Source organism: Gymnogyps californianus, chromosome 12 (genome assembly GCF_018139145.2).
Source record: "Gymnogyps californianus isolate 813 chromosome 12, ASM1813914v2, whole genome shotgun sequence".
Classification (NCBI taxonomy): Eukaryota; Metazoa; Chordata; class Aves; order Accipitriformes; family Cathartidae; genus Gymnogyps; species Gymnogyps californianus.
The window spans coordinates 21,346,479-21,359,605 of record NC_059482.1 but is presented as its reverse complement, the minus strand read 5'-3'; the positions used below and the strand labels follow the sequence as shown (position 1 = coordinate 21,359,605).

Sequence of the window (13,127 nt, the reverse complement as noted above, 5' to 3'; positions counted from 1 at the left end):
CCTGTGTGGTGTATCATAAACAGATTTTCAACATTTAACATGCATTCAAAAAAAACAAAAAACCCCTAAAATTTCCAAGCTGTATGTTCAGCAAGCGTTAAATCAAAGTTTTCTTCTCCACTTCCCCTTGTGCTATAAAATTGCTCGTTCACCTCCCTACTGCAGATCTATGACTTCTCTCTCTGCATAGCCCATTAACTAATTAAGAATAATTTTCTAAATATAAACCAATGTAAAATAAAATGAATAAAAACATAAAAACACAAAAATCAGTGAAAATGAAAATATCAAAAACAAATAGAAATCAAAGAAATTTATTTCCATCAACAAAAATACAGAATACAAAACGATACTGGTCCCACCCTCTGAACGTACTAAAGACAGGCACAGGGTGCTGCAACCCTAAGCAAAAGCTTCTCTGCTAATTCATAAGGACCTCCATTTGCACCAGTCTTGCATTCGTGTCTCCCGATGTTCTGTAAGGGATCATTCCAGCAAACGTTATCAGTGCACGAGCTTGAGATCGAAGTTGCTAGAAAACAGAAAAACAAAGTACAGTTACTTTAGTATCAAAAAACCCCCAACGAAAGCCGAGTTAGACATGAGTTAAACACCGGCCTTTTCAAACAAGCAAATGTAATCTTTATTTCTCAGAGCTGCTCTCCGGATAATGCATCTCTGCATTTGGAAGGAAATCCAATTATTTCCTTTTCCAACCATTAAAAGCATGTCAAGTTACCCTTTTGCTTTAAAAAAAAAAAAGAAAATCCCATTTATTTAAAATTACCCAAGAAAAAACATTTTCAACAATGCGGGGCGTTGCTGTACTGCAGCAATCTTGTAATTTCTGCATGAAGTGGGCTTTCCCAGGGCAACAGGATTCTTTCCCACCTTGCAAAATATCAAGTTGACCCTGCTGAAATGCAGCATTAACATTCTCAAAGCAGAAGCACTAGAAACAAACCGGTGGTGCCACACGCACCTGGAGGTCTCCAGCATCACCTACAACATACCGACATCCTTAAAGGCTCTTCATTCGTGACACAATGAAAGCAGATGTACCAAGTACATTCAGAGACCTTTGCTTAAAGTAACGAAACCCCTTCTTGCGCACCAGAAGGCTACGTAACAGCTGAAGGAATTCAGGAATAATTTGTTTCATGTGTTAAAACCATTAGTAAATTAAAACGAAAATCATTCCGATAACTGGTAGAGGTCAGGAGAATACAGAAAGCCCGAATCTTTATGGGAAAACTGTGCACACTGATTGTTTTGATTGCTCGCAGTGTTTTCTTCTTTAATATTAAGCATCTCTAAATTACTGTACTAGAAGATCCCACTGTTCAAATCCTCCTTTAATCTACTGACTGCAGGGAAAGCTGAAGCAGCTTTGGTTGCTGTGGGCACACGGATGGTAAATTTGACAGCAGAACTTACAAAGGGAGAAGTGACCGAAGCCCATCTCATGGCTGGGAACAGTTATAAACACCACCCCCGCTGCCCATCTGGGCAATTCTATCCTTTTTTCAGGGTGATGTTAAACCAGTCAGTTATTCAATGGCACCAGAGGAGCTTTGGAGGCTGATAACGGAAAAGCCGGGATGCTCAACTGTTTGTTTCAAGATACCATCTAAATGCTACTGCTTCAGCTGTGCAAAAAACCTTCAACTTTACACATGGGGCAGGAAAGTAAGTTTTCTTTAGCACTGAGATCACAGCCATTTAATTTTCTGTTTCCATTATCCTGTCCGAAGGAAAGCCATGACTGTCTACAAAGCCCAGTGGCCTGGCTGAAATACAGAGCAGAGTTCCCATCTTGCGCTGTATTCCTGTTTGGCCGAGGATGGATGAATACCCGGAGCTGCAAACGGTACGGCCAGCGATGCAGCGGCAGGCACTCCTGCCTGCCTTAAGCACCGCAGCCGAGGAATGCCAGAAGGCAGCGCAGCACATCAGCGGGCCTCTGGAGTAAGCAGCAAAACTGGGACCGACCCAATTGCTGAAAGCTCCCAGGACAGTTTCCCTAGCTGTAAGTTACCACCTAGTTAACACCGATGCATTGGCTACTTAACAAGGTGGCCTGAAAATTACTTGTTCCGTTCCAGTCACAGACAACACTTCTTCTAGTCTGCTTCCAAATCTGTTACACAGCGAGGTCATGTAAGTATGTCTGACCTGCTGCTTTTCAGTGGAGGTCAAAACAGGTGGTAGATGAAAAAAAAAAAAAGCATGTCAAGGTGCCTGACTCTTTGGAATTAAAATATTAAGAGGCAAAAACTCTCACTGTGACTAAGAAAGGCTTAGGAGCAGTGCGAGTTACTGTTCCCTTTACCTTTTCACAGTAGCAAAGATACTAGAGCTGGTCTATTTTCAAAAACCAAAACAACATGATAGGTTGCAATACTTCAGGAAGAACGATCAGAGGTTTGCAGAGGTTAAGAGCGGCCTGGAGGTCTAGATGTTCTATTGGCTGTAATTACTTAATGAATGTTAGAGTCACTTGCGATTTAAAATAAGACCACAAATAAAAAAAAAAAAAAAAAAGAATTCCATTCCTTTCATGACCTAATTTTGCCACCGAGATAATGCCCTTGGGCTGCTCCAGAGAGTTCGCCACCCCGGATCGGGGCAGGGAGCATATGACATTGCTGTCATGCACTCACGGCATCTGGGTCAGGGCTGTCACCGCAGCCATAGTTTCCGGCACTGCAGTCTGGGCTCGCTGCAACCTCTGCCTGAAATCTGACAAAATGGATCAGGCCAAGTGGGACAGGACTTTGCTCCCTCATTCCCCAAACTAATTAATGTATATACATTAAAAAAAGGACTCAAAACACAGCTTAGGTAATTTCATTCTGAAATAAACAAAATGCATAAACCCCGGCTCTGACTCCAAACCTGATCATTTCTAAATAAAGCCCATTTCATCTCTGAAGTGGGACAGGAGACACTCTAGCAGAGAACATGACTGGGTTCAGGGGGCTCCAGAGGTACTATTCCTCTCCATCCTGCCCTGGCTGCCGGGTCCACGCTGTTCCTGCCAAAGCCCCTCTACTCCCTAGCGATGACAGCAGGATCCTGCTTAGGGCAGTCAGCAGACCAGTGCTTGGCACCAGACGGCAAATTCAAGAGCCATGTGTTCCTGCTCTGGGGGACTCTGTTCCCTGCTACACGGAATAAGCCTCAGACTTACAAACAGCTATTATCTTGTGTTTTCAAATTCTTTTTATGAACAGGGGGATTCAAATCTGTCTGCTCTGATGGATCTAGAGAAAATCCAGGGATTTCAAAGATGTCTTCAAGGAAAGGTCATTTTTCGCTTGCACTGTCTACTGGGCAATGCGCTGAGATTGTTAAAGTTTCTGGAAGAGCCTAATTTCCCCTAAAATTTGCTTCCCTGTGGAAAAAGGAAAAGCTGCCTTTCTCCCAGGGAAGTTCAAAAGAAAAATTCTTGCCAAGCACAGCCTGCAGAAGCTCGTTATTTGCCGTCTCTGTTCAGGTGAACGGGGAGATTTTGCTGAAGAAACACCTCTCTTCTCACATTTGAAATGCCCTCATTTCTTCCCACCACTAAAATTGCCCGAGTTGCTTCCCAGACAGGGAAACTGAAGCGATCTAGATTCCCTGCTCTTGCAGTCTTGGAGGAAATTCTTACCCCACCTTCCATGTGCCCACGCCTGGTATTTTTCTGCACACGCAAATCTTTAGGCAGCTGGGAGCTACAGGGCTGTACATTTTTTCCTCTCTAGCTAATCCTACATTAGCAGATTTATGCTCCCTTCTGACATTACAGTCACATAGCTATTCTCTTATCACCTCCCTGACTGCCGAGACAGCAGGCACTAGTCCCCTCTGACAGTTAAGCACAGCTTTTATTGCACACAGCAGCCAGAGATCCATGACGCAGAAACACCCTGTGTCTCCAACACCACTGAGATCCCACCACAGGGCCAAAAGCTTGATTAACAAAACTTGAAGCCTGAAAAAAGAAAACTTTCAAGGGTTTTTAGCAAGGCACATCATCAGCTGATCTCCACAACTGTAACAGCCTGAGAGTGCAGAGCACATTCATGAAGCACGCTCACACTGAGCACGCTGGTAACAGGCACGCCGTTGATATGATACGATGTCATGGTGGCTTCCTTCTACACAAACTCCTGCCAGCAAAGCTGCTGATCCCATCGCCAATCAGCCCAACAATCTTTGGCAGGCCACGGTCACGGTATTCATACTGAGATGACACCTGACAGCATTACACCCCTATGGAGATGGTAAATGCTTCTACGTAAGGCACAAGACTGAAATCACAAACCCAAAATAAACAGCTCACTTGGAAAGCAAGGAGCTAAGGCTGTTTGCTCAGTGCCAACCTTGTGAACACACAGAGCAGGTAACAGATTGTGTTAGCCAGGGACTTCTTCACACATGCAGAATTTAAGGTGGGAGAAGCCCAAAGCAGTATGTATCCTTCTCCAACGTTGCCCATCTAGAGTACAAGCGTAGTTGCAAGGCAGGATCCCGTAGCTCAAACACAGACTGTACCCCAAAGACAAAAGCTGTATCATTACTTGAGCCTTTCATTTTCTGATGTAATTTAAAAATGCTACTAAGACTTTTACCAATATTGCAGATGACTAAAGCCCGGAATAAAGCTGGCTGTGGCCCAAGTTGGTTTTCATTCTCAAAAGGAGTTGATATTTATTTTCTAATCTGTAAGACGGGATGGGATGAGTGGTTTGGCCTTGGTTTTCAAGTGCCTGTGGCAGCTTTAACTTAAGAGCTACAAGACCAAACCCGAGGACAGCTAAACTGAGAACCCTTCTGCTCAACACAGCATGTTGACAGGCGAGTGCCTGCAAATCTGGCTGTGCCCTTTAAGTGGCACCTATTTTGAGGCTTGCTGAAGGCGTAGGGTCCTATCAGTGGGTGGGGGAAATGCTTCAGCACCAACTCTAGCAGTGAAGTCAAAGCCACCGTCATCAGCCATTTAAACCAAGCAGCCAGACCAAGCACCACCGCACCCAGAAGCTGCCCACTCTGCTGCAGAGGCAGCAGAATAACACTGACAAACTGCTACAGCCGTTCACCAAGTGAATGTTCTTGAGCATCTTGGTGTATTGCCCAAGGACACTTTGAAAATGTCAGCCTATGTCACTAGAGAAGCAAGCCAAGGAGAGGAGTCAAGGAAGGCCTTTCCACCAGAAATCTGTTTTGCACGAACAGGGCACTAACTCAAATGAAAGGACTGGAAATCAGGTTCTTGAAAAACAACAGCTCAGTTGTCAAGGCAGCAACACCAGCCATCCTAGAGACGCTGCACTGTCCACATCTGTTAACTATTTAAGATCCCACCAAGAAGCAAACTGAACACTTGTTTTCTCTTGCTAGGAGGTGGATATATAGTGTAATATATCTTAATTAGCTGAATGCCTTTTAGAGCAATATCCTTTCTTTACACAAAGCTGAAGTTATGAGAGACTACTCTCAAGACTAAGTAACTGAGCAAGCTAAGTAGTCTAAGACTAAGTAACTGACCAAGTCAAAAGCGAAGATCCTTAGAGATTCACAGTTATTTGAAGCCCAATCCCTTGAAATCAGGGGGAAAAGGAAACAGGAAAACTTGTCAGACAGTGAGGATTATAATCTTACCGAATCTCTGTCTTCCATTACCCGCTGGGGTCTGGCAGGAGTGGCCGGGCTTGTGCCTTTCATCCTCTTATACTGGGTGAATAAAATATTCATGGTTGCAAGCAGGACCTCAGATAAATTGTGCCTGATCTACATAAAGAAGGGGGAAAAAAAAAAGGACATATTGCAATGAAGATCGGATTGACAGAATCATTACCCTTGCTATATGACATCAGAAAACCAAGCAATGATAACTATGTTTGATATTTACTCATGTAACAGTCATACATTTAATGGTTACCCCTGCTGTGACTGCGCTACCTGGCAAAAAAAGTTACCCAGCGTTTTGAGACAGACACGCATAATGGCTGCACCTTCATGTGTGATAGCAACAGTTCAGATAAAATCCAAGGCACCCGAATACGAAAAACTCCAAAACACCCAAATACACACAAACGCTGTCTAAAAGAAGTGTCACCCTCCAGTTAAAACAGTTCAAGAGCAATAATAGCCTTCCATTATGCTTCACGTGCTTCATCTGCTAATACCCAAATACATGAGTTCCTCTAATTTGGAGGGAAGGAAACACAAGACCCTACAAATGCTCTCTGACCATTAAGAGCACGGAAGAACTAAGTCAGCAGCACAGCTGAAAGTTTTCAATATTCCGAATTCTTCAATCAAACTCAGTAAGTTCAGAGAGATTCAGATATACAGATGCCTTCTGCAAAATGGAGACAGGATTTCTGGGTAGGGAATTCTACTGCTCCAAAGAGCAGCACTAAGGAGAAAAAGTTGCAAGCCAAGAGTCTACTTGTACAAATGCAAAATAATTCCATCCTATTTTCCTGTTAAAGAGTAAGAGTGATGAGATGACAAGGTTTTAAGATCCTTTTAACAAAGCAAAAGGCTGTTGGAAGCTAAAACCAAGAGACATTACTTACTTCATCGCTGAAATTCCGGAAGGCAGCAACTCTCTCCTCCACGCAATCTTGGCTAAGAGGTACAAGCTTCAGGCGTTCAATAATCTTCAAAAAGAAAGGCAGGAATCAGGGTAGATAATCAACATTCTATGTACCATACACTAATAAAGTATGTTTTTGAAGTGTTAATTAAATGCTCCTGATTCCATTCAAGAGAAATCATTTCATTGTTATTTATTGGTTTATCTCCTCACTTTGTTCAGTAGCAGGAATATTTTGTTCAATGTCTACAAAATAGCTCCAGAAAGATCTTCCTGATTATCAAGCAACAGGGAAGAAAGACGTTTTTAAATTCCTATAGTATTGCAGCACCTTCTAACTCATTAAATATAATTTTTTGTTTTAGGCGATGTTATTTGAGACATTCTGGGCTTTCAAGGGCATTAGGAAGGCTGCACTTCAAACAGAACTCTTGAAACTTACATCAAAGGCCCTGTCAATGTGACCGGCGTGATATTCATCAAAAAACGTGATTAAGTCTAGCAGAAGGTAGAACGTGGAATCAACGGATTTCTTTGCACTTATCCCCTGAGCTTTGTACCTGAAAGAAATTGTTTTACAATTTTATTGTGCAAAATAGCAACCATTTATAAATGTGTTCTTGCAATTCTTGGAAGCGGAGACATCAAGCTCAAGGACAGAAGGCATCTAACAAAGGACAGCTTTAATTTTCCTTAACCAGGAGGCAGAATTTTCACAGCTTGTGGCTTTTTAAAAATACTTTTATTCACTTCTGGTTTTCCATCAAATCCAGCATTTGTTTCCTTTTAAATGTTTACACTTCCCATATTCACGGGGAAAACAGTGGCAGGAACCAAAGACCTGCAAGGCAAGCGCCGTACAAGCATGTTTAACACGCTGTTTTACAGCAGACAATTCTCCAGCACAACTGCCTGCTTCAGGCAAGAAGTTAAGACTTAAAAATGGATTAGACGCTTCTGCGTGCTTTCTCTAGCTACACTTGCTAGGAGATGAATTGGAGGGCTGTCTGCTCACACTCCTAACAGCACAAGGTCAGAAAGGAGCTCCTTCCTCAAGGTAAGAGTGGTCTCTGTAACAGTAACAGTGGTAACTGCTGCTGCAGAGGAGGAAGCCAGACAGGTCTTTTCTGTTGGGTGTCCCCTCTGTTCCAAAAACATCACAAGAACGCACAGGAGGAAAGCTGCATCGCTACAGTACTGTCTGCAGTACGGTACATGAAGAAAAGCCCTGTATTACATTTAATTGGCAAGAAGACGAGCTAACCAGAACCGTTCTGGCTTTGCAATCATGAAGGTTTGCAGCTGTAAAGTGGCATTATTGAACAGTAATATTTAGCGCTCTCACACAGATCAAAGCAAGTAGCAAAACAAAGCCAATTACGGCCTTTGCTGAAGCTTAAACTAGGTTTAATTCTCCTTAATGTCTGCTATCAAATGAGTCTCTCGCTAAGTCAATATGGCACCAATTTTCACTCAGTCTGCAGCCTGACTAAAAGAAGGCAAGGCCGACTGAAGGAGTGACTGGCAAATACCACTTGTCAAAAGAAGAAAGGCAAAGGCCTCTGAAATCAATACATTTCTGTATTTTGTCTTCCCAATTTCAAAGTGTCAGCAAGCGTGCTTGGTTTATTTTTATTCTCTCCCCACCAGAATGGTTGAGGAAAAGCCGTAAGATATTTCTCACAGGTACCCACACTTTGCTCTAGTAAGATATAGGAATTGTCCACGGCAGTCACTGTGACAAGATGCACCAAAAGAAGACGATTTAAAAAAAATCCCAAAGCTATTTTGCAATTACAACCTTTCAGAAGCAGGTTATTCCTAACTTCTAGCTGCTAATGAATCTTGAGGCACTGATGTCTCTCAAACACACATCCTAATTAGCACACCGACACTGCAGGTAACATTCCTTTTGGTCACTTCCATTTCTCTCTCTTTTCTGAACACCACATAGCACTTTCCTGAAGTAACAGGCTGTGGAAATGAAGTCCACTGGTTACATTAGCCATTTAAACACCTCAGCTTAAATGTCTCCCTTTTTAGCTTTCATTAAAGCAGCAGTGAAATAAAGTTTTCAGACAGCTACTGAACTCGCCGCTCTGCTGTTACAACTCAGAATTACTGGGTTTGTAGCTCTCTCAATGTTATTTCAAACAAGTGAATTGCGTGCAATGAGTCTGCAACTGTACAATATTTTGCTTTAAAAATAATCTAAAACATACAGTTTGTGATATTTATTGCTCCTTTATAGACTCTGTCTCTAGTTGGCAATCCTGCAATTCCCTTTTCCTGATTCACCTACAGATAAAGCTTCTTGGCAAATTTACCTGACCTGCCACTGAAGATTATGTTTCTGGTTTCAGTACTACAAGCCATCACGAGCAGGAGAGGGTAAATTCCGACCCTTCTCTGTCTTCCTGAACGCATTGCTGCTGATGCCATGGTGCAGCCAGCAGAAACAAAATCAGGAGCTAATACCCACTGAACTGGCAGTCCAAGGTCAGGCCCAGGCGAATCACCCAGTCCTGCCCCCTCGTCTTACCTCTCAGCAATGGAATGAGCCATGTTCTTCAACCGCTCTTTGTTCGACTGGGGAGTGCCGATCTGCGGAACGACAGGACTGAGCAGCTTGTTCATCAGTTCTAAAACTTTGTCAGGGTTCTGTTGGTATTAAAGTTACACACAAATAAAAGGAGCATGATGGGACTTAGTGTTTTAAACTCACTGAAAAAGCAGAAAGGTCTCATGCAGTGGTGCCTAGTGCAAGCTCAGAGATGTCTCGCTCCCATAAAGAGTCAAGATCATATTAGCTATGAGCAACATATGCTGCTGGCTCAGGTGAAAAAGTATTTTCCCCTAATTTTCCTCTAAAGCAGTGGCTACGGTTGTATCTGCTTTTATTTCAAATATATTTCAAAAGGAAACAAGAGTACTCACTATAAAGCCCAACTATTTTAGACTTCAATTCAACATCTATGAAATTGGAAGAACACATTCCAGGTAAATAACTTCACTAGCCAGAATAAAATCACGCATGGGACAATCTCTTCAAAAGACCACATTGATCAAGAACCAGGATGTCTTAAATCAGAATGGGCTGGAGTGCAATCCGTCTGGGTTTGCTCACCGAAACCCCTCTCCGTGCAGCCAATGGCTCTGCTTTAACAGCAGCAGAAATAATCTGCTGGAATAAGGGCAATTCAATCTCAGAGATTAAATTTAACCTCCTAATCACAGGGAGAATGTTTGGAAAAAAAAAATGGTGAACCGGGTACATATTTAAGGCAGCACATAGAAGATATTTACCTTTGCAAGGTCATAGAGTTTTGCAGCTTCTTCAAACAATCCTTTATTTTCTGCTGCAGAAGCCACTTTGTTAATAATGGGTTTTGTGTCACTTGTAAACTTGTCTATCACTCCAGGCTGAAGAGATGAGACAAAAACCAAAGGAGAGAAGAGAAGAGAAATCAGAATGCTTAAAAAGTCCTGAATGTTCTGTCAAGGCAATGAATATTTTACATGTTGGATTATGATTAGAATGGCCTGTACATTTCCATGGGAACGCGCAAAAGGGACACGTTAAAAATAGAAAGAGCTCTTGTGAGAGAGACTTTCTCCAAAACGGAGTCAGCACTGAGACATCTGTGGTTTCTAATTCATTCAAAATGACCCAGATAACAGGTCAAATTCTAAATTATTTTAATTGCTGATGACACATTACAGAGGAGAAGAAAACACAAAAGACTTCAGCATGTAATGTGCCAGGATCTCTAGGGATGCTGTTTGTGCATATTGGCATGACAGGTTGCAAGTGAAATCTTACATGGATAAATGAAAGGGTGACAAGAATTTTAAAAGAAACAATAAACACAAGTAAAATAAAAGAGAGGAAAGAGTCAAGGATATCTGGAAAGGATTTTACTGTAGTTGAGGATGTAAGACTATATTATCTAGAAGAATTTATTTTAAAACTAAGATTGCTGGTTTCATACCAAAGAAACACAAGAATACAGTTACATTTAAAAGGAACTGAGTAAAGTAAAAAAAACAGGATTCACCACTAATGGTATAATCTAAAAACTATCTATCTTCAAAGAACTGTAAAATGAAAAAATGTTTGTAAAGATTACTGAGTTACCTTGCTCTTGCGTGTGCAATCTCACTGCTTTTAAAAACTGACAGAACAAAAACATCTCAAAGAAAACCCTGCCAGAAATAACTTCTTTTTTCCTTTTTTTTTTTTTTTTTTTTTTTTTTTTTTTTGACAGTAGCAATGATTGCAGCATGAACCCTAATCTTCAAATTAAGATTTAAACAATTCTGGAGTCTGCTTTACACAGAAAGCTGCCAAAGTTGCCACAGCAAACAGAAAAACTTCACTGATTATCTAAAATTTTAATCATTTGCATGCACTCTCCTCTTTTCAGGTGAAACCTTAAGGTTTCCTTTATCTTCTGACCGTGTAAGTTTATGTTTTATTTTCAGATTACTGCTTTTACAGCAGAAGTAAGATCCATCACAACTAAAAATGGCTGATCTTTGATCCAATACTTACCCTCATCTATATGGAGAGGACAGATCAGTTGTGGCTATGCCTGTGGTCTGTTAGCCCTTGCTCCCTTAATTACAAGAATTTTTAATGGGCTGCAATACATTTCTCCTCTGAGGTGAATGAGGATAATGTCATACAGATAGTTTTCACATGCACACCTCAGTTAACGGAACAATCTCACACTCACAAGCAAGCCATTTTTACTAATTGCTTTTTACTAATGTGTACTAAATTCCGTTTGCTACTGTAAAGATGAAATTCTGACCTCACTGAAGTTACCTGATGCCATTCGCTTCTTTAGTTACATCGGCTGTCTACAGGGACACAGTTTGCCCTGCGGTTCCTGACCTGCCTTCTGTTAGGGATCTCACACTTGGAGAACTTTTATGTATTCAAACACAGTAATAATTTGGCTGGTGAAAAAGGAAGAAAAGCAAGATAGCCTCACGACTACTTTGGAAATCACACATGGTTTGTACTTTTTTATTTTTGTAAAATATAAACATAAATCATCAACTCACCTTCCTACTACCATCGTTTTCCAGCTTTCCAAGAATCATATCAAACTATATCCACACAGATGTAAAGTAAGAAAAAAGGAAAAAAAAAATAGAGAGGTGAATTGCACATATTTCACGACATATTTACTAAGTACAAAGATGCAGTCACGGATGAATGAAAAACAGTGATCGATGTCAAAATTATTTGTACATAAGTAACAGGCAAAAAGACGTGATTAAATATCTTAAACATATGGTCATTGCAAGATCTCCCATCATCTAGGTCTGCATCAGGCAGAAAGACTAAACAACTGTTTAAGACTGTCCTGCCTAATAAAGATTTCAATGAAGAAATGAATTTCAGTTTAAGTGAGGAAGGCAAAACATGGCCAAACATACCTCTCTGCTTTCAATTACTAGTTCACTAACGCAACGCAAGAACATATTCTCTCCTTGGCTGTCCTTCTCATTCCTACAAAAGAAAGGGAAGGAGGAAGGTACTCCTGTTTCTGAGGACTTCCCAGATAAGAATAATTAAGCAGTAATAACTGGGAGAAAATCTAGGGACATATATTAGCTCCTACCTGAGAAAGTAAAAATACTGTAGAGCTTCCCTCGGATCCGTTGATTCAAACTTACGGGTGTAAAGCATCAAAAGCCGCACAAAATTTAGACGCCTGACGCCAGGAGGGTCACCAGCTTCATGGCTTACTGCAATGTCAGAAACAACACTATCAGAGAATCTAACACCAGGAAACGTTGCTCTGACCTTCATCTCAAATTAGTCAGAGCCATGATCCAGAGCTCTAATGCAACTAAAACAATTAACTTTTAGGAGATTGTTCTGATAGATGCTGCTTGTTTGATCAATTACATAGACCTGAAGTGTCTACAGGGTACTCTAAGGGCTCAGAAAATATTCCTTTATTGTAAAGTAAATATGCAGGACTTACATAGCTGTGCACTCTGCCCAGAAGATTTCAGGAGCAATTTTAACTCAAACAGGACCAACGCAACATGAACAGCATGACAACGCAAGCGCTCTGTCCGGAAGAGAAAAGCGATTGCAGCTTCAAACTGTGCCGTCAAGAACAATACTTGGAAGTAGAGGAAAGGCTGCTGGTTCACTGCAAAATGTGATTCACCTAAAAAAAAAAAAAGCCAACACACACACGCAGAGCGTAAGTGAAAATGATTTTGCAATCAGAGATCACTGACAGCAGATGCTTCCTGTCACAGTGCATCACTATTGTTTATTCAGTGCCAACAGAAATAAACACACTAGACAAAACTGAATACCTAATCACGCATCAGTGGCTTATCTATAACTGTTTCACTGCAAATATATCACGAAAGACCACAGCATAAAGACGTATTCAGGAAGTGAAAGAGAATAAACAGTTGCTCAAAGAAGTTCCTTTGTTCTTTTCAGACAACGAACCATCAACTGTGATAGACTGCAATAGATTCTCAAAAGACCACA

The 13,127-nt window shown here is 41.3% G+C and overlaps 1 protein-coding gene across 1 annotated transcript in view; it reads right to left on the bottom strand.

Moving 5' to 3' along the window:
* Positions 1-298: 298 nt before the first annotated feature.
* NUP93 (nucleoporin 93) overlaps positions 299-13,127 on the bottom strand; it is an 83,852-nt gene continuing 71,023 nt past the window's right edge. The window contains exons 13-22 of the mRNA XM_050904194.1: positions 12,598-12,789; positions 12,229-12,355; positions 12,044-12,116; positions 11,666-11,710; positions 9,899-10,015; positions 9,135-9,253; positions 7,035-7,152; positions 6,573-6,656; positions 5,650-5,778; positions 299-532 (exon numbers count right to left, since the gene is read on the bottom strand). Coding sequence (XP_050760151.1) covers positions 422-532; positions 5,650-5,778; positions 6,573-6,656; positions 7,035-7,152; positions 9,135-9,253; positions 9,899-10,015; positions 11,666-11,710; positions 12,044-12,116; positions 12,229-12,355; positions 12,598-12,789 — 1,115 coding nt within the window. The 3' untranslated portion in view covers positions 299-421. The remainder of the gene's footprint in view (positions 533-5,649; positions 5,779-6,572; positions 6,657-7,034; positions 7,153-9,134; positions 9,254-9,898; positions 10,016-11,665; positions 11,711-12,043; positions 12,117-12,228; positions 12,356-12,597; positions 12,790-13,127) is intronic.